General features: G+C 39.7%; 1 protein-coding gene across 1 annotated transcript; it reads left to right on the forward strand.

The window, feature by feature from the left end:
- The first annotated feature begins 10083 nt into the window (after positions 1-10083).
- LOC130099303 (uncharacterized) lies at positions 10084-19428 on the forward strand. Its single transcript, XM_056264917.1, has 6 exons — positions 10084-10351; positions 13982-14465; positions 14976-15051; positions 16233-16311; positions 17821-17956; positions 18836-19428. Exons 2-6 carry the CDS (start codon positions 14022-14024, stop codon positions 19247-19249), a joined length of 1149 nt encoding a protein of 382 aa, XP_056120892.1. The 5' UTR covers positions 10084-10351; positions 13982-14021; the 3' UTR covers positions 19250-19428.
- Positions 19429-19976: the final 548 nt, after the last annotated feature.

Raw genomic sequence — 19976 nt, forward strand, 5'->3', positions numbered from 1 at the left:
TTAAAATGAGGCGCAGTCCTCACATATTTTATATATCAAATGTAAATGTATGTCCCTGTTACACTTAATGTTCCTGGTTAAATAAACATTACATAAAATAGACATACTAAATACAATTCTATTTAGTATTTTTACACTATGTAATGTTCTATTTATTAAAACCAAGTATAAATTGAATCAAGCATTTTTACATTTATTCCAAAATAATAACTAAAGGCAGTAACAATTTAAACAATTTATTTTATTTGTGAACTAATGTTCAGCCTTTCTTTTTAATAGTCAACTTATTTTCAGCATCATCAAGCTTGTGCACACTGATCACAGACACGAAGATGTAACTTTAATTTCCCCAAGCTCACTAAAACCCCCCACGGTCATCATGTTTTCAGGCCATTTAATGTGACATAAAGCGGTGATATCTAGTGGCTGAGTTATTTACTTACTTTTAAATTAGTCTATTAACGGCCATCATTGTTATCATTCAGGCCGATTCGCTAACACGCACAAAAACAAGAGGCGGGATTTATCGCACGAACCAATCATATACAATCATAACCAATCTTGTAATCATAGCACGATGGAGGCATTGCCTCCTCTTTCCCCCATTTATTCCCAATTACCCCTTCCCCCTCCATTACCCCTTCCCCCTTTCCGCTCAGTTCCGGTTCAAGTCGAACAAGCCTATTCACAAAGAGAGCCATTTACTTCATTCCTGATTGATTCAGCCATTTGAACGAATCGAATGAATGAATGACTCAGTGAATTACTCATTTAGACATTTATCGTCAACTACCAGCAGTTTAAGTTTAAGTTACGAGTATCATTTCATTAAAAAAAAAAAAAGTTTTTCCATAATAATAAAAACCCAATAAAGGTCGTTCAAAATGAAAATTCTGTCATTATTTACGCACCCTCAAAGCCATCGAAGCCTAAAAGTTTGTGTAATAAATTCTATGTTGAATCAAAAATTTTTTTTTTTTTTCAAAAGATACTTTTCTATTTTATGCTTTTCTCATTTAATACAACAATGACTTTAAATTATCTTTTTGGGGGTAATTTTTCAGCCAAATTTGATGTGTGATTAATTTGTGTGTGTGTGTGTGTGTGTGTGTGTTTAAATATAAAAAACTGAAAATTTAAAAACAAAATCCAATTTGAATTTTAAATAATACAATAAAATACAACACATATAACAACAAAAATTCAAAGTGCATATGTTTTATATGTAAGCATTTCAGATCGCAATTATCAGTAGAAAATAATACATGAAAATTTTGAAATGAATGTTTATGAAATGCTAGTTTTTGTCTCTGAGGTCAAGCTACCATATTATAATCAATCGCTAAAGGCCTCAGCTTTATCAATATTTTAGCTTAAGGATTCCATTACCCAGATAAAATTTTAACCCAAACATTTACAGTTACAAATTGTAAAATTATCGGTATAGATAACAAAAACCTGACATTAAAGGTGAAGCGTACATTTTAGATGTTATTTCCCCTCTATTCCTGTTTAATGTCTTACCATAAGTAAGTCAACTAAGTAACTAAGTAATGAATTAACTTATAATCTAGGTTGATTTCCTGAAAAAGTGTCAAAATACAGTGCCAAAAATATACCGTGCACATGCACAGGGGCAGGTGTACACAAGGGCCCAAGTCTGTCGTAACTGACAGCTCTTTGCGAGAATCACTTAATCTGTTTGGAAATGAACACCGGTAAGAGGGCAGGCGCGCCTCTGAATCATGTACAGCCATCTTTATCCGTGCACTGTGCATAGACTCGGCCAGAGCGCTTACATAATCCAGTTAAAATACACCCCCAGTCACATGTAGCATTCAGCCCTGTGGGGGGAGAGAGAGAGAGAGAGAGAGAGAGAGAGAGAGAGAGAGAGAGAGAGAGAGAGAGAGAGAGAGAGAGAGAGAGAGAGAGAGAGAGAGAGAGAGAGAGAGAGAGAGAGAGAGAGAGAGAGAGAGAGAGAGAGAGAGAGAGAGAGAGCCTACTGCCGCTAGGGTTGTGCTGGCAGCTGTTCAGACATTCACACACACACACACACACACACACACACACACACACACAAAGCCATTAAAGATTCAACTGTGATTCGTTGCCAGATTTTCAGTGCCCTGCCTGCATGTGAACTGTCTGTGGAAAATCGAGCCAAGAGCTCTCTCTCCGAGCACATGTGACTCTGTGGAGTCTTACGAGAAAACACTCACACACACACACACCCCCACACACACGCGTAAAGACAAAATGAGCAGGACGTCCAGCCCTTTAAAGTCATAGTGCGGGCCTCCTGAAAGCATGCTTGGTTTCAGTTCTTGCTGAGCACATGTAACCCGTGCCCGCACTAAATGCAGCTAGAACACCCTTTTTTTTTTTTTTTTGGCTGTGTGCGTTTGGCTAATGGGTGACGGGCACGTCATGCACAATTTCGACATGACTTCAACAGACAACCATGACTGATCTCTTTAAGGAGCAGAGCTGACGTGAAAAACCACATAATCACCCGGGTACATCTGGCCACCCCTGTCTGAAAACACGCAGTCTCACCATCTGGGCTGGCACACAAATATGAGCCTGATCACCAGTTCACCCGCGTTATACCAGCTGGTCATTCTATGGTCACATCTATTAGTTATGCAAGTGTCTTTAATATTAATAACTGTTGAATAAATAAGGGTTGTTTATGGGTGCGGTGGATCCTTTCGGCCATGACTCGTGCTCGAGACCCTTGCCTTCTTTATTATTTATCAGCACTGCGGCTCTAATGCATTCTATAGGAACTGCAGTAGGCAGTATAGACTGTGTGTCTCGTGTTATTAAGAGCAAAATCTCCTTACGCCTGTCACTCAGAAAAAAAGAAAAAAAAGAAAACTAAAATAAAACTAAAGCACTTCTCATCCAGTTGGATGAAGAAAACGGCTCATCGTTTAAAGGTAATTTTCCGATGATTTACTGGTGATGATTTTTGGTACTGATATGTGAATGGTATCTTACCAGTAAAAAAGACGGAACGCTGCTTGTGAGAACAGCGCATTTGTGTATTTACCCGGAAAAGTAGTTCTGGTAATTTTACGGTAATTTACCGCGATTGCTGTGTGAAAGGGGCTGGTGGATGCATCACAGAGGAAACCTGTCCATTAGTTTTTAAAGTCACGATCATTTCCGCAACACTGTAATTTCTGCAATTTATTGCGTTTAATAGCATTCTGTGGTGGAAAGACTTTTTTATTTTGCTAGAGTTAATTCCATAGCATTCTAAGTATCTTAAATATAAAACTATTACAGGCAAAACAAACATGTAACTCATTTACGGTCTGTGAACAGAAATGTAAAAAAAATTCAACAGTATAAATTTGTTAATTGATTAACTGTAAAGCCTTGTTCACACCAAGGACGATAACTAATGATAACGATACAGATATAGCATTTAAATCATTCTAGTAAAATAATAACAAAATCCACACCACAACTATGATAACGATACAGAGGAACGATATCGTTGGAATCACTTTCAGAACGATTTTCCAGCTGATGAATGATAAAATCATTGGCAGCCAATCAGAATCCCTCCTGCTATAAAGCACTTTAAAGCAGCAGACGACACAACTGCAGAATGCACTTTGATAAACATTCTGTAATAAAAACAGATAAAACAGAATGTTAACGCGATAGCCGATAGTTAACGTTATTACTTGACTTTTTTTTATTTCCTAAAGCTAATTTTATGGCTAGCATGGTATGTACTGTATCTTAAATATGAAACTTTATTAGACAAAACAAACATGTAACTATTTTATGTTTTGGCGACTTCATATGAATTTGAGTGATCTCTTACGCCCAGATAACGGTTAGGTTTAGGGGATAATAATGCTTACATCTTTTCAAAAATGTTTAAATTTTCAAATGAATCAAATCATACAACAGAAAAGTGCCCAAAGTTGAAGATCATAACAGTAAAAGCAGAGGAGCAGAACATCTCAAAGCCTGTTATGTACAGCTGACTCAGTTACATAATCAATAAACACAGCACATGGATTTCCACCCCGAACAATGTCTCTGTCTGGAGTAATCCTGTTAGATTTAGAAACGGCCTGTTGCTCACCGCAAAACTCTGTTCGGGTGTCATGTTCTTTCACCCCTTCAGCACGATTTAACTTACTCGCACGTTATTTCTATGAAGGTGTGGGCTGAATGGGTTTTATGATTGCTTGTAATGTGGGCCACAGGCTGTGTACTCATCTGCCATCACTCACGTTTACACACACAGAGCTCTGGTTCAGTGTGTAACACAGAAAAGCACGTGCCAAACTTAATTTACCCTTACGAAAAATAAGTATACTCAAGTATATTTTATACTTTATGTAAGTAATATCAATGTACAACTATTACACTTGTGTATTATTTCATTTGGGACTAAATTGGCCCACTTTTCAGTGAAGAAAAGTACACTTTTAAGTATACAGTACATTATGTGTAACATTAGTATAGTACACAACTACTTTACAACTGTTTTTCATTTGTACAGCAAAGTGAACTTATAGGTTCTTATAGTTTACTAGTTAAATACATTGTAAATTGTAGTACATTTTTTAGTTCATGAAAAGTACTTTAAGTGAACTTATCATACTTATAGTTTACTATTTATATATTATTTTTACACTTTAAGTATGCTACTATGTTCCTATTGGAAGTTTTTTATTTAAAGTCGCCAACCAGCGCCAGCATTTTTTGGATTTTTTTAAAACTATAAATACTTATCCTTTTTAAGTATATCTCCATCAAAAGATTGAGTACAAGTACAGGCCAAATATACTTAGACTTTTCTGTCAAAAGTCAATTATACTTGTATAATTTTAAGTAGCCTATATTTCTGAGAAGTGCATAAAAAAATTATTCTAAAAAAAGTATACTAATAGCACATTTGAACAAACTTCTTTTTGTAGTCCTCCATTTGGTGGCAATGCAGTTTAAACATAAGTTTGTCTGCAATAAAGGGACATGTTACTTCAAATGCACAGTTGAAAACAATTCCACATTCATATTATTTAAAGTTCACGTGTTAGTGTCCCCTCAGTAGGCGCTATTTTCCAACCTCCCTGAAGCAAATGAAGTGAGAGGTCACCAACCATGGCCGATGTGCAATGCTTCTACAAAACCACATTGCTAAATATAGTGAATATGTTTTTGTGATTTTTTTCTTCTTCTAAATGTAACCTAGAACTGTTTTTGATGTGAGATTCATTCATCCACCGTCACACTTTTCTCCAGATTGAGAGCAGAGATTCATTTAGCCACCTGTGGAGGTGAAATTCAGGACGAAGGCTGATTTTCTCTCTTTTTTTTATGAATGAGATAAAGAAAGTCAGTGAGAAATCCAGCATCCCCCCGCAATCCTCCATCCTAGTGAATCATCAAGGTCCGTCAGACAGTGCTTCTAAATCACCAAGCCAAATTTCACCTGTGACTCATCAAGGCCAGCCACACGGACGATGGGCTGAGCATCAATGCCTTGTATGAATATGTGTGGCAGAGAGACCTTTACAAAAGCGCTAGAACATGCTCAAGTGTTCAATGAACCTTGTAATTGCCGAGTGTGAAAGTCACTCTATAACAGCATTTTGAAATGATTACGATTCAGGAAGTCAAGGATGTAGCTGTTCACGATTACGAATATGGAATGTGAGAAGTATACTAGTGAATTGCATAAAACATAAAAGGTTTTATTTCATTAAATAAAATAAATATATGAAATAGGAAATAAAATAAGAAATAATAATACATTCTTCATAAAGAAACTGAAGACTATTTTTAGGATCATTCATATTATTTTCATTATGATTAAGCACATTTTCTCTCATTACCACAACTTTTTCTCACCATATTTTTTATTACTTTAATGCAATACTTTTTATGTATTAAAATGAGCCAAAATAAATCTGGATAGCCTATATTACTGTTTCTTTCTCACATTAAAGTAATGAAAAAAGTAATGATAATGGGACTTTTAATAATAAAAATGCTTAATTGTCTTTAAGCACAATATGATTTCTTATTTAGGCCTATTTCTTTAATTCTGATGATTGATTTAAGTATCGGACATGTTCTTCACAAGTTTCGTGTGATACATTTTTCTGTAATTACTTCAATATGTAACATCTGTAATATGTTTCTGAAGCTTTCATTATCTTGAGGTGACTGTAAATCGTCATGGTCTATGATTAAATGCAATAAACCAATAATTATCTCCCACTTACACCATAGCTGTCAACCCTCCCGTTTTTTCCGGGTTTCTCACGTATTTTAGCTCTTTTCCCGCTGTCTTCCCGTTTTATTATTTTCCCGTAAAATATCCCGTATTTTTACGCTCTGATTGTGTGAGACGTACATGCTCGGGCAGATTCGGCTTGAAGTCGTTCATCCTCGGATGCGGCGCCGCGCGCGCTGTTACAAAAAAAGCTGTGCACACAGCCAAGCGAAATGGGGTCTTGCCGGTCTTGCGCACCCAACGCGTAATCTTTGCCGCGCTCGTGCGGACGCGTCAAGTATAAACAATTATACTCCGTGTCAGCGCGCGCTTTGATCGGTAAAGGAGCACAGACCTCTCCCTAATCATCTCCAGCAGCCCCCGAAGCACCACGTACCGTTTCCCTCGTAAGCTGATATTAGTATTTAAACATTCTCTGATACATTTTTTTTTAAAAATGACACACTTTCTCTAATACACACACACACTGTCTCTTTCTCTCTCACTCATTTGTAGTTATAAACTCTTTAGACTTTTAATGATTAGTGCTTTATTTTTAAAGTTAGTGGTGGGTAAGAATCGTGTAAAAAAATTCCCTTATTTTGGGGATGGATTCCGTAAATCTCCCTTATATTCAATGTTCAATGTTGACAGCTATGACTTACACTGTAATCTCGTATACACAAGTTTCTTTCTTTCTATGTAATAGAACTAGAACATGTCTTCAATAAATATTTCAGAGAAACATCATCGCTGATTGCCTAATTGGGGAAATGACTGATATAATAGGAATCATAGCTTGTGTTTCATGTATTCCTTTTTTGGACTTTTATTCCCACAAGTTGCACATTAACTGCTGTGTCATTTGCTTAGCCTGTGATGATTAGGTTGAGCGTAGGACTATTCTCTCTAGGATGTTCTCATCTTATTGCACAATGTAAAGTGGCCAAGCTGAGCACTCTGAGAAAACCCCATTTGCAAATAGCTTCCAGTTGTTGACTTTCCATCCTTTCAAGTGATTGTTTTGCGGGGTGTTTTGGACACCGTAATGTTCGAGTGCGACTGCACTGTGTCCCAACAAAAGGAAGAACAAGAGAGTAAAGATTGTCGGCCAATAGCATATTTGCTGACTCCCGCCTAAAAGGGAGGGTCACCGCGGCTGTTTTTAGCAGCACGTCTAGTGTTTGCAACACACCTTCTTTGCATCTAAAAGAGATGATGTTGAGAAATATAGTTATCATTCCTTGCCTCTCGTTGTAATCTCAAATAGAATCAACACAGCTGAGCCACACCTATGACCTTATAAAGAATCTTTCTACCGTCACATAACTGATATTTAGCGGGCAAAAAAAGGTCCATTATCTATAATGAAGCACAGCTCACACTTTTAAACCAAGCAACTTTCTGCAAATTTTAAACTTTTTGGGCATTGCACACGCAAAACTCCAGAGCACACAGATTACTATTGAAGTGACTGAATTTCATCTGCAAACTTTCGCCGAGCAACGTTAAATGTGACCTTAAAGCTGCAGTCCGTAACTTTTTTTTCTTCAAAATTTACAAAAATTATATAATAGGCGGGTACATCATGAATCCATTTTTTAAACCGTGTTTTTGTCTTATCCTGAATCACTACAGTACACCTATAATAAGTGTTTATATTTGGACTATTTTAGACTGGTACGGGTCGTACCGCTGCGGAGTAGCCCGGTTCCTGCGTGACTCGTCATAGACATAAACAGAAAGTAGCTCCGGCTACAATGTTCTTCCGCAAGACACATGCAGTTCTGTTTATTAACCACTAGAGCGCCAAAAGTTACGGACTACAAGTGATTCCAACCATATCCTTCTTCTGTGCCATTATCGTTATAGTTGTGGTGTGGACTTCTCGATTCTCATATCGAGAATCGAGAACATAGAATTAGAACAATTATTAGAACTTTACAGTTATAGTTATTGCTATAATTATAGTCCCTGTTGTTAACTGGCCTTTATATCGAGAAACAGTCACAGCAGGGCCTTATAAATTGGCCCGAACATGCTATTACTGGCCTCAATAGGACCTGTTGCCAGAAGAAAGTCTGCATTTAAAACCAGACCGGTTTGTGTCATTAATCCATCTGGGTGGCGTATTTGGCTAAGTTCAGAACCCATAATGTTTTGTTAATGTTCTCCTGGTTGTCAAATACCGACAGGAACTGAGAGGGAGAGATTTGGAAGAGACATTCAGTTCACATCAATTATGACTTTCAATTGCGCGAAGCCGAAAGGAGAGACAGAAGATGGGTGGGTTTTTTCTCTCACATGTGCTCACGTTTTCCGGGGAGGAGGACTATGACTCATTGGCACCAGCCGTTGAATCTTTGTCTGGACTCCAACCAGAGATCCCACCCCCCAGAGAGAGACTGCGAGTCCTCATTTGCTCTCTCACCGTCACAGCCACCAACTTGAACAACCACCACAGCATGAGCGTGAACATACCAGTGGACACAGACCACCTGGCATGCCCTTTTCCTCCCGTTTGGGCTTTTTGAAAAAGTGCGCTGAATAACGTATGACGGAATATATCTACACAACTTCACCTGCTGTGAGGCTTCTAGAGAAGTGAACTGCTTTGGAATGTTTTTCCCCCTCACCATGGAAACTCCACAGGCTGCTGTGTAAAAACAGTGCGAGCGTAAAGGCAGCATGTGTGCAACCCGACACGAAACAGAACGTGGCCTATCACGTTCAGCCTCATTCATTCATTCCACTTGGTTCACATACGAGCAGCTGTGCACATTGCAGTCAGTCGGGGGCAGGTAAGGATAAGCGCCGCTACGGGGCTCCTGCATCCAGTGAAACAGAGAGCAACAGTAGCAATGCGCACATTGAATCGCTTCTTAGACACATGTGACGCTGGCTCGTGCTGCATGCAAATGTTTCCACATTGGTTTGTTTACAGTTGCTAAATGATCAATAGACCTAAAAGTGTACTAGAAGTTGTAAATGCCTAGTCCATAGGTCAATATCATGAAAAAACCCCCAGAAAAATCAAATTAGTAAATGTATCAATGTCTTTAAAAAGGAGCCTATTTAAGGACCAATATGTTTTTTTGTGAAAGTTATTGTTCACCTATATCCCCAAATACTCATTCATGTTATATGTCATGATATATTACTTGATTTTTTTGTAATTCCCATTTTTGAAATTTAAATGAATTATAAACAAAATAAGTAACATCTACAAACACATGCGCGCACACACACATATACACAATAAAGTGATACATAATGACATCATGATACATACCTCTTGAAACAGATGCAACATACTGTTGTTGTGGTTATCCAATCTTGTGAACATGATTTATGATAGCATATGCTATAGCATATAGCCTAGCATATAGATATCTATTTGTAGACAGGTGAAAAATGGTCACCCCTGTTGCAACAATTAAACGTGAAAAATATGTACTGTCACTGCAAGACGGAGAGGAAGTTATTTTGATTGAAGTTTAGGGGGGGGGGGGGGGGGCACATAATTACAGAAATAATGACGTTGCCTACATAAATCATATATTCTGCAATATTCATTAAAAAGAATTGTCCAATTTGATTTCATGGTGACTTTAAAAGCAACTCAACCCAAACATATGAGAGGGAGGTGCATATCTGGCGTCATCGCATCCGAGCTAATTAGGTATAAAAAAAAGTTAGTATCTGTGAGCAACAACCTAAAAAAAAAAAAAACGCTAGCAGTTGACATTCTGTCCGCCTGTTGGAATGAAACCGATCCGCGTGTCCACGTGTTTAGTTAATTTGCATATTATTTTAATATGTAAGCTCGTCTCCCCTATCAGCCGGAGTTGGCTTCCAACGCAATCTCTATTTGTCAGATTCGGGTCTGGAAGCACAAATCGGAACACTCGGCGTTTTAGTGCCCGCCCTCTCAGACACGTTGCCTTGGGAGAAGTAACACGGGGCCACACAACTGCAGGTCTACATCACTGAACCCACGTACGCTTCTCAACAGAGGCTCGATCTGGCGCTCCAGTTGTCTTTGGATATACCGCCGAAACAAAGGACAGTGCGGCCATTCGTCCCATCCGGCTTGAGGTAGGATTCGCGTTTTAAATAACAGCGATTGCTTCCGATAATATTTTTTGTGGGGTAAAAATGGCACATATAGGAATAACAGTGAGGTATAGGGCTTTATGTATATGTATGCAAGAGATGTTAGAAGATGCCGCTGCGTGAACAGAGGCATCCGCCTATTAAATGATACACATGCGTTCTTAATATATTTAAATACTGATATATTAAATGTAGCTTATCGTGTCTTTTGTAATAGTTCGTGGCTTTGTTTATATCCGTTTTTTTGCGAGAGTATTCGTTTTAATATACAAGTTAGCTAAACCTATAGGCATATAAGTTAGCAGTAACGTTATATATTTAACATTTTGTAATATGTTTGAAAAGGCCAAAAATTGCGGTGGTCTTGTCTTGGAAGGGTCTATTAAGGTGTTAGTCATCACCAGGGCCCCACCCTCAGATATCAGACAGGTACATTAATTCTGTACGGGTTTTGTTTTATTTCATAGTCCTTTTAATATTAATATACGTGTTGCCCATAGCAACCGATATTACGTGCAGGCGTAGCTATAAGAAATACGTCTCGGTTACATGACTTCCTACATTTGCCGTTGCGCTAAATACCGCTATTAAATAATTGTCACGTGCCCGCTTTGTCTTTACACTGGTAACCAAACGTAAACACTGCAAGTAAACCTTTCAATGATTGTCTTTGTTTTGACAAATTATCTGTTACCACAAACTAATAAAGGGCCTTTTCATCCCCGTCCGCAGCTGTCGACAAAACTTGTAAAGTATCCGATGTAGGCAGTTTTTCGATTTGAAAGAGGAGTTTGTTCGCTAACGGCAGTCGTGCTAAACGCGGCGTTTTGTTTGATTCAACTTTTGGTGAAACCAGTACTGACAGGAAAAAGCTGGTCAGCAGTTACATCCATTTGGAAGGCTGAGCTTTGTAAATGTTATAAAGCCAATTAGTCGCGTGCTTGAGGTAGAGCTATTACATAATGTGGCTTTATTGGCAGGGCAGAACTCTGGCTCAGCAGTCCATTTGTTTGCAATGATACCGACCAGCTGATGGAAGGATTAAATGCCCAAGAGATGTGAATGTGCTTAGGCAATCTGAAAATCCTCGTGCGTGGACAATGGCTACGATAACTTGCTTGATAAAATTTAAGTACTTTTATTGTATAATAAGGTATTTTCATTTATGTAAAAGTTACATTTAGAGTGCATTTTAAAATATGATTTTTGGGGAAAAAACGATACTTTTGTAATAACCGAAAGTGAATGTTATACTGTAAACATCCCATAAAATGACTTTATTTGTTCAAACTAATGTAACCACAATGATTCTGTTTTTGTATTAAAAACAACAACTATTTTTGGTATTAATTAAGGACGGTGTAATGCAGTGTGTGTGCAGTTTTCTGGGGTTTTTATTAATTTACGCATAACATATTTTTGCATCATACTCATACATGTCCTGTTAATTCATAAGAAGCCCTTGGCTCGTCTATAAAAAGATGAGTGGTCGGTCGGCAGTAGCTTCTGTTGAACATATGCTTTTAACAAATATTCATGGCTTGGCTCATTAATCAACGTTGTCAACACTCCTTTTATGTGTATTCCTTAAGGCATGTCTATTATGAAGTACCAAGGAGTGATGGAATTGATAATACAAGCAGAAAAATTACTGGTAGTGCTCAAGGCCGCAGATCTGGTCCCAGCTGTGTGTTCCTAGACTATTTTCAAATCACCCTCTTTTAAAAGCATGCCCACAAACTAATTAACTTATAAATGTAAGCAGCATACACTACCAGCTTGCGCCTAAATCGAACGTGCAAGTAATGTATGATTTTGAGCAATTTATTAATGAAATTCTGCAGAAAGAACGGTTTATTTCTAGGGCCTTTGTTCTGTCAATTGCTGGTCACCATGGCTGCGGCATTCTGGTCTCATTGAATAAACGAACAGGGCTTTAAATATGTGCGGTTGTTGTATCACCTGCTTCAACACAGACTGTTAGTTCTGTATTGCTTCATTTTCAAGTGTTTTTCAATTAGGTGCAATCAGAACAAACAAATGCATGTGCCTTACAGGGCACACAATTGTTCTAAAAAGACCAGCATAAAATCTTATTTCAAACATCTTAAATTTGAATAAAGACCGTCTCCTCCTGTTGCTACAATATTATGCATGAATAAGGCTAATTTAGTTTTTTTTTTTACAAAAATGTGTAATAGTATATTAATCTTTTAGGGTTTGTTTTGGTACTGTTCATGTACAGAAGAATCAGTGTTGTCATTGAAAACATAAGAATTAACCATACACGTCAGTGTCATTAGTTCTCAGCACTGTTCGTGAAACGGCAGTAAGTGTTTTTTTTTATTTTGTTTTAATTAATTACATAAATAATGACGTTGCCTACATAAATCATATATTCTGCAATATTCATTAAAAAGAATTGTCCAATTTGATTTCATGGTGACTTTAAAAGCAACTCAACCCAAACATATGAGAGGGAGGTGCATATCTGGCGTCATCGCATCCGAGCTAATTGGGTATAAAAAAAAGTTAGTATCTGTGAGCAACAACCAAAAAAAAAAAAAAAAAACGCTAGCAGTTGACATTCTGTCCGCCTGTTGGAATGAAACCGATCCGCGTGTCCACGTGTTTAGTTAATTTGCATATTATTTTAATATGTAAGCTCGTCTCCCCTATCAGCCGGAGTTGGCTTCCAACGCAATCTCTATTTGTCAGATTCGGGTCTGGAAGCACAAATCGGAACACTCGGCGTTTTAGTGCCCGCCCTCTCAGACACGTTGCCTTGGGAGAAGTAACACGGGGCCACACAACTGCAGGTCTACATCACTGAACCCACGTACGCTTCTCAACAGAGGCTCGATCTGGCGCTCCAGTTGTCTTTGGATATACCGCCGAAACAAAGGACAGTGCGGCCATTCGTTTTTCAATTAGGTGCAATCAGAACAAACAAATGCATGTGCCTTACAGGGCACACAATTGTTCTAAAAAGACCAGCATAAAATCTTATTTCAAACATCTTAAATTTGAATAAAGACCGTCTCCTCCTGTTGCTACAATATTATGCATGAATAAGGCTAATTTAGTTTTTTTTTTTACAAAAATGTGTAATAGTATATTAATCTTTTAGGGTTTGTTTTGGTACTGTTCATGTACAGAAGAATCAGTGTTGTCATTGAAAACATAAGAATTAACCATACACGTCAGTGTCATTAGTTCTCAGCACTGTTCGTGAAACGGCAGTAAGTGTTTTTTTTTATTTTGTTTTTTTTATGGCCGCTGTTTCTTTAGCCTGTGTGTGAGACTCAGGTAGTGTGTGTGGAAAACACGCTGGTCTGAGCTGGCATGAATTCATTATCCCACAGGATTTTATTGAAGATCCATGCTTAAACTCTCATTTTGGACCACTGTTATCTGCTAGACTATTAATCATGCAAATATAGCTGGAATTTTTGCTTTTATGTTGCTGTCAAAGCAATACAATGAAAGAGAAAACATTCCTTTTCTATTACACAATTTAATGCCAACTCCTGTTGTATTGTGTAATAATGTTCATTATTAACGTTGTGTATTAAAAATTGGAGATTAAAGTACTCCCTGTTTCCCCTGCAGGTCAGTGATGGTTCATGCTGGTTAGACCCTGCTTCCTAAGATGTCAGCTTCAGATTCGGACTATTCCATTGACTGGCTGGCCAGTGACGATGAGGACAACGATAGCGAGTTAGAATCAGACTGTACCAAAGTGCAGGGACAAACCACCTTGCCAAAATCCCCCACCTCGGGGGTCGTCCAGGGGGTCCAAACTTGCCAGTCGCTCTCAAAGAGGAATGGAGATAAAGGGGAGGTAATGGACAAAGAGAACATGAGTTCTCGGGGAAGTTCTCCTTCTAACTGCAATAGCTCTGACTACAGCGAGGATGGCAGTCATTCTCTCCTGGGACAAGGGGATCGGACCAATTGCAGCCGGTGCCCGGAGAGCCCTATAGGCAAAAAGAGGCAGGCGCTGAAGAGAACACGGAGCTCCATGGTGCCAGAGCAAAGGGAGAGGCAGCTCACGCCTGAACAAATGGAGAAAGACAGGCTGTTCGCATGCAAGGTGAGACGTACCACTTTTTTGACTTGCCGGCATGCCAGGGAAGAGACATGGTGTTCTGAAAGGCACCCTTATCTCCTACATGATCTATCCACCCGAGCAGAATAAAAAAAAAAAAATACTCGAAGCAAAACCACTTCCAGGAAGACCCCTCCTCCATGTGTTCTATCTGGGTGAAAAGTGAATGAGTCACACGAGGCCACTGAATGAAAAAACGCAGTGTTTTCCTCTACCTTGTATAAATGCAGTGATAACTCGTTCCATTACATTTGCATAAATGTGTGAGAGTAGATGAGTCACTTTTTGCATCAGTGTCATTGTTGTTAGGAAATTATGAGCTGTACAAAGGAATATCCTAACTTGATGTTGTTTGTTTATGGTAATTGGCAAAAGTGTACTGTCAATACCCTGAAATGAAAACAGCAAAACTCTAGAAATTATTAGAGAAATGCTAAACAATAAATAATATCAGACAAATGAATGAAATACTGAATGATGCTCTTTGTTTTGCAGTGCTTGGAGCTGCAGTGTTACATTCACCCACTGTCCTCAATCCTTAATGGCCTCCGCTCAGGCAGATACAGAGAACGTGAGTAATGCTTTATTCATTCTTTGTCTTATAGTCTAAAGCATCAGCCTTGATCCAAGAACTTGCCTTAAAAAATCAGTATACAAGGAGTACTGCCAAACTAGAGGCAGCAGGTGATGACACGCTTCTCGAACCATGAGATTTGGGACAGAGATGTGTCATGAAACTACACAAAATGAGGCACCCAAATCAACCACAGTAATTTCCTAGTGGCGCTTGCTGCCTTGCTTAGTCATAATAAAACGTGTATGGTTGAAAGACGCATGTCTAAAGCAGTGCAAACCGCACGGCTCCAAAAATACCCCAGGACCTCGAATGAAATTCCGAAGACACTATAGAGATAAGCTCAAGGGTTTGGGTTAGCTGTTTCTTTTGTGTCCTTGCGTAGTGGGATGAAATTTTGTAATCATTTGACTCAGTTTTTTAATGTGGCTATTGTAACTTTTGATACAAGTAATGACAGTAAAATCTGCACCGTCACACTGTGTCCTAACAAGGCGCCAAACCGTGATTTAAAAGCTGCTTGGGTCACTTGGTTCTCATTTATGTAGTCCCGCTCACTCTGGATTAAAATCACATTCCTCGTGTATATTAAAGATCGGAAAAGGATATACTAGCTGTGGAAGGTACGCAACATCTCAAGGTACCTTCAAGTCATAGAATGTAAAACCGTGAAATTGATGCTAAATGGAAAAGTGTGGCATTTCTGTTCTTCGGTTTACGCATGCAAACATAGAACCGCCCACACAATATTCTGGTTGACTGTTACATCGCAAAGCATTTTCACTTTCTGTGCGGACAGGAAAATGACTTGTTACTGGAATCATGTTGCGTCACGGCTGGTTGGAACACAGAAAACTTGCTCAAGCTTGACCTTACTGTAAAACACCAACAGATGGTATTAGCGTGACTGGGTACTTAAAAGTTTTATTGGCTAGAGCCCCACATATACTATAAAACAGGTTGCGCACCAGGCGGACCTGCTCATGAGTCTGGGACTGCTGTCAATGCAAGGGCTCTGGGTGACACTGGACTTCCTGGCCACAGAGACAGCAAGTCTGTCGTCCCACGTGTTTCACAAGAACCCATCTGCCTCGCAGACGTATCACAGCCTGTCAGAGACAATAAGCTGGCACTGCTCATAAAAGAAAAGGTTTAAACTGTATCTTCTCCTTTCACAGGCCTCAGCAGTTTCCAAGAGAGTGTGGCCATGGACCGCATCCAGAGGATAATGGGGGTCCTGCAGAATCCCTGCATGGGGTGAGTTCCCTACTGTTTCTTTTACTTCACTCATGGGCCGATTGAGGGTGGGAGGGCTTTAAGTCTGCACAACACTCCTTCGCAGATCGATCTGAGAGATGTTGTGTCCATTTACTTAATCTACCTCAATCCACTACTTGCAATGTTGTTTCAGTGTGTTTGTTTGTTAACGCACATAAGCAGTCAAGTCAAGATTAAATTGTCCCATGTCATTTGCGAATGACTTCTACGCCCTCTGCTCTGTTTGGAAGTCTTGTGAATGTCTTTGCTCTGAGGGTATAAATGAACGAGACAAGGAGATGTGAAAACACATGGCTTCGCAGCATGATGCTTGGTCCAGAGCAGCAGGAAGGGAGGGAGGGGGGAGCCTGTGCAGACCTGCCACCACAAACCTAAAAATGGCTGGACAAGAATAGAACTCAAACATGGGTCGTTAAAAATGTCCCAGCTCCTTGAGGGAATAGCCTGTCATCCGATTGATTAGCCCTCCTCTGGCTAGACGGTGTAAAGTCTGTGATGTCGTCTTTGGGGGGGGGGGGGGAGTCAGTGCTTCTGTTGCATTGAATGACCTCATAATGGGTCAGGCTGGGCTTAGGTGCGTCATTTACTTTTCCTCTTAACAGCACCTGGCACGCAGCCCAGATCTGCTCTCATTGTATTGCATTGTGCTGCTTCACAAAGTCCAATATTCACGTGTGAGAGTAGAGTCTAGAACATCTAGATCGGTGGTGTACTTTGGGCCACGTCCAGCAGTGTTGCAAACTGTGCGGCATGAAAACACACCTGGCAAAAAATACGCCTGAAGTGGGTATTCAGCCACTAAAAACATAGATGATGGGGTTTTGGGTGGGGTACTAATTCAGGCCATCTGAACGAGGCACTGAGCCAAGCCATAACCAAGCTGACACAAGTGGGGGCGTGGCTGCGTCCCCACCACCTGACCCCTGCTATCATTCACCCATTCCGTCATGCCAGCTGGCAAGTCCCCCAACGCAAAGGTGCATCAGAATAGGGAATATTAAAGTAAGTTTAACGACAGTAGCCATTTAAATTTGAAATGCTGAGAATGGGGGCATAGCAGATACTTTGTCATGTGACTTGCACTAATCCCCATTAACCATCTGTCGGGGACTGGTGCGAGTCAATGGGCACCATGTGCGTGTGTCTGCATCACTGCTCCTTAGCGCTACTATTTCTTTTCCCTGTGACGTGGACGTCAGTGCCCCGCTGCAGGCTTAAGTCTATATTTAGGGGCAAGGGAAGTGTACAAACATGTGAATTAACAGAAACGTGTTTCTCAAAATGAGAACAGATCGTGTCTGTGTGTACATGTACGCATGATGCAGTGTACTTGCGGTTAAGTGTTCTTTCAACTCGCCTAACACCAAACAAGGTTACAGAACAGTAGACTTTCATTTTTAGTCACGTCAGTCACATTAAGTCTCAAACTGTTTTTTAGTGCTTCTGTGGGTTACCAGACTCAAATATTGTCCTTCCTGTGCCATGCAGAGAGAGATATGTTAACATCATTCTGAAAATGGAGGAAATGTTGAAGAACTGGTTCCCTCACATAAAACCTCAACGAAGCGACCAAGCCAATACTGCGGCGCTGATGGAGGAGACGACCCCATCTAAGAAAACCAAGGTAAGACTTTTGGAGAGCTGTCATGAACATGTGTAAGTTAAGACACCAGGCTGATTGAAAAGGAGAGACTGAAATGCCTATTATACTGTAATCACTGGGACAGAGAGGAACAGGACAGACAAGAAGGGATTAAAATCTATTTTTACAGTACAGAGGTATAAAATGCACATCTCATGTTCACTAAGAACAAAGACGGAAAAGAAAAGGTAATTTTGGAAAGCTTTCAGAGGACAGATAGAAGTCAGCAATGTAAAAGGATATTCTCATGCTGATTTTATACCCCTACACAAGTTATTATTGTATGGTAATAGTTTCTGGGTTAATGACCTGATGGTGTTTTTGTTTTTCTCCTGGATCGGTTAATGCAAAAATACATGTGAAAAATGCAGTTAATACAAACAATGATTTGTAAATATGTTCCTTAAATATTCTTTCATGAATAATTGTAAAATGTCATGTGGTGCGACACCCAGAAAACCATGATATTTATGAATGGTTATTTAAAAATAAAATAATAATAATAATTTCACCTTAAAGTATATTTCAACTTTAAAAAAAATATTTAAGATGTATACGGTGAGGTTACATTAATTTAGTTTATAACGAAATGTATCATTAGTTCTTGATGGTTACACCACATGATATTTTTAAATGTAAACTTGGGATTTAAGCTTTTTAAAACCATATGAAACACGCATTTTTAGAGCATATCTTTGCATTTGATTTTTCACAAGATTTAAAACTAGTTTTATTAAATTTTGTAATTTAAAAGTATTTTCTTAAATCATAGCAAACCAATTGCAGAGAGATCCCCAGGAAAGGTTTGTCTCTGTTAGCATTGAAATCTTAAGTAATTCTCCCTCTTTCAATTTTTTACAGTTGTCTCCAGCTACATCTCCCCTGCTCACTGGCATTGCAAACCCTGCCACCACAAGTGCCCTTTCAATGGGTAACAAGGCAATGAGAGTCAGCGACCTCACACCCCCAGGGCCCTACTCTGCAACCAACCTAAAATGGCTCCACACATCACCCATCTGCTCCCCGACGGCTGAACAAGCTCAGGGGACGGTTCGGAACGTTCTAACAGCTCACAGGGACAGTGACGCGACGCAGGACAACTCTGTGTCCTCCAGCACGGACCGTCTATGTAAGACAGAGTCTGCTCACAGTCGACCGCCTCCGGCCAAGATTAACGCGCCATGCCTTGAAAGACTTCTTAAATCCACAGAGAGTATCATCTCCCAGAAAGGCCCAGTCGGCTTGGGTGGCATGGCAGCTGGTGGATGGTCCTAGTCCTGTGAAAGGGCTCTGGGAGATCAGAGCCTAGCTTGAGCATGACTGCCCCCAGCTGGTCTGGAGTCACCCGACTCCAGCACAATCCCTGCCTCCATTCTAGCCTTGGGAAGAGGCACAGAATGCAGCAGAGGGAGTTCAGCGTAGCCCAGCAAAACAGTGACGCTTTCAGTTACAAACTGAAAAGTGACGGAGTGTGATTTTGTGCGTGTCTGTGCGTGTACGTCTGCGTCTATTCCCTTTCTGTTGGACTGCAGATTGCGTTGTAGCAGTGTGTGTGGGGGTGGGGAGTGGGGGGGGGGGGAGGGAGGGAGGGGGGTAGTAAGGTTTTGTGATCTTGACTCAACTTCATACTTTACCTTTTGAGTTGGTTTCCTCTTGAAACAAAGAAAGAGGAAAATTCTCCTGTGGCGACAACATCCGATGAGGCAGCATATTGGTATCTGTGAAAAAGTGAATCTCTAGACAAAACAAAGCAGCCTTTTTTACAGAAAGGGAAGGGAAAAGAGGGAGGAATTTATTCTGGGAACACTTCAGATATTCCAGCCTGTTAGTGATCTCTATTGTAGGTGTGGTTGAATGTGAATTTATTGCTTTAGTTTGCTTTTTAAATCCACTCTATAGAGTTGATTTGATGTGACTGTTACTTCATAGGTTTAAAGTTCTAGCTATGTTTTTGGTACAACGGTTCTACCTCATTCTGACACCGCATCTCCGGTAGTGTATG

Source organism: Rhinichthys klamathensis, unplaced genomic scaffold, assembly GCF_029890125.1.
Source record: "Rhinichthys klamathensis goyatoka isolate OS25496 unplaced genomic scaffold, OSU_Roscu_1.1 h1tg000228l_1, whole genome shotgun sequence".
Lineage (NCBI taxonomy): Eukaryota > Metazoa > Chordata > Actinopteri > Cypriniformes > Leuciscidae > Rhinichthys > Rhinichthys klamathensis.

Bases quoted from the DNA above. Each gene is read 5' to 3' on its own strand.
- LOC130099303 (XM_056264917.1), top strand. From the start codon at position 14,022: ATGTCAGCTTCAGATTCGGACTATTCCATTGACTGGCTGGCCAGTGAC. The intron at 15,052-16,232 runs GTGAGTAATGCT...CTCCTTTCACAG, and splicing joins CTCAGGCAGATACAGAGAAC to GCCTCAGCAGTTTCCAAGAG. The intron at 16,312-17,820 runs GTGAGTTCCCTA...TGTGCCATGCAG, and splicing joins CTGCAGAATCCCTGCATGGG to AGAGAGATATGTTAACATCA.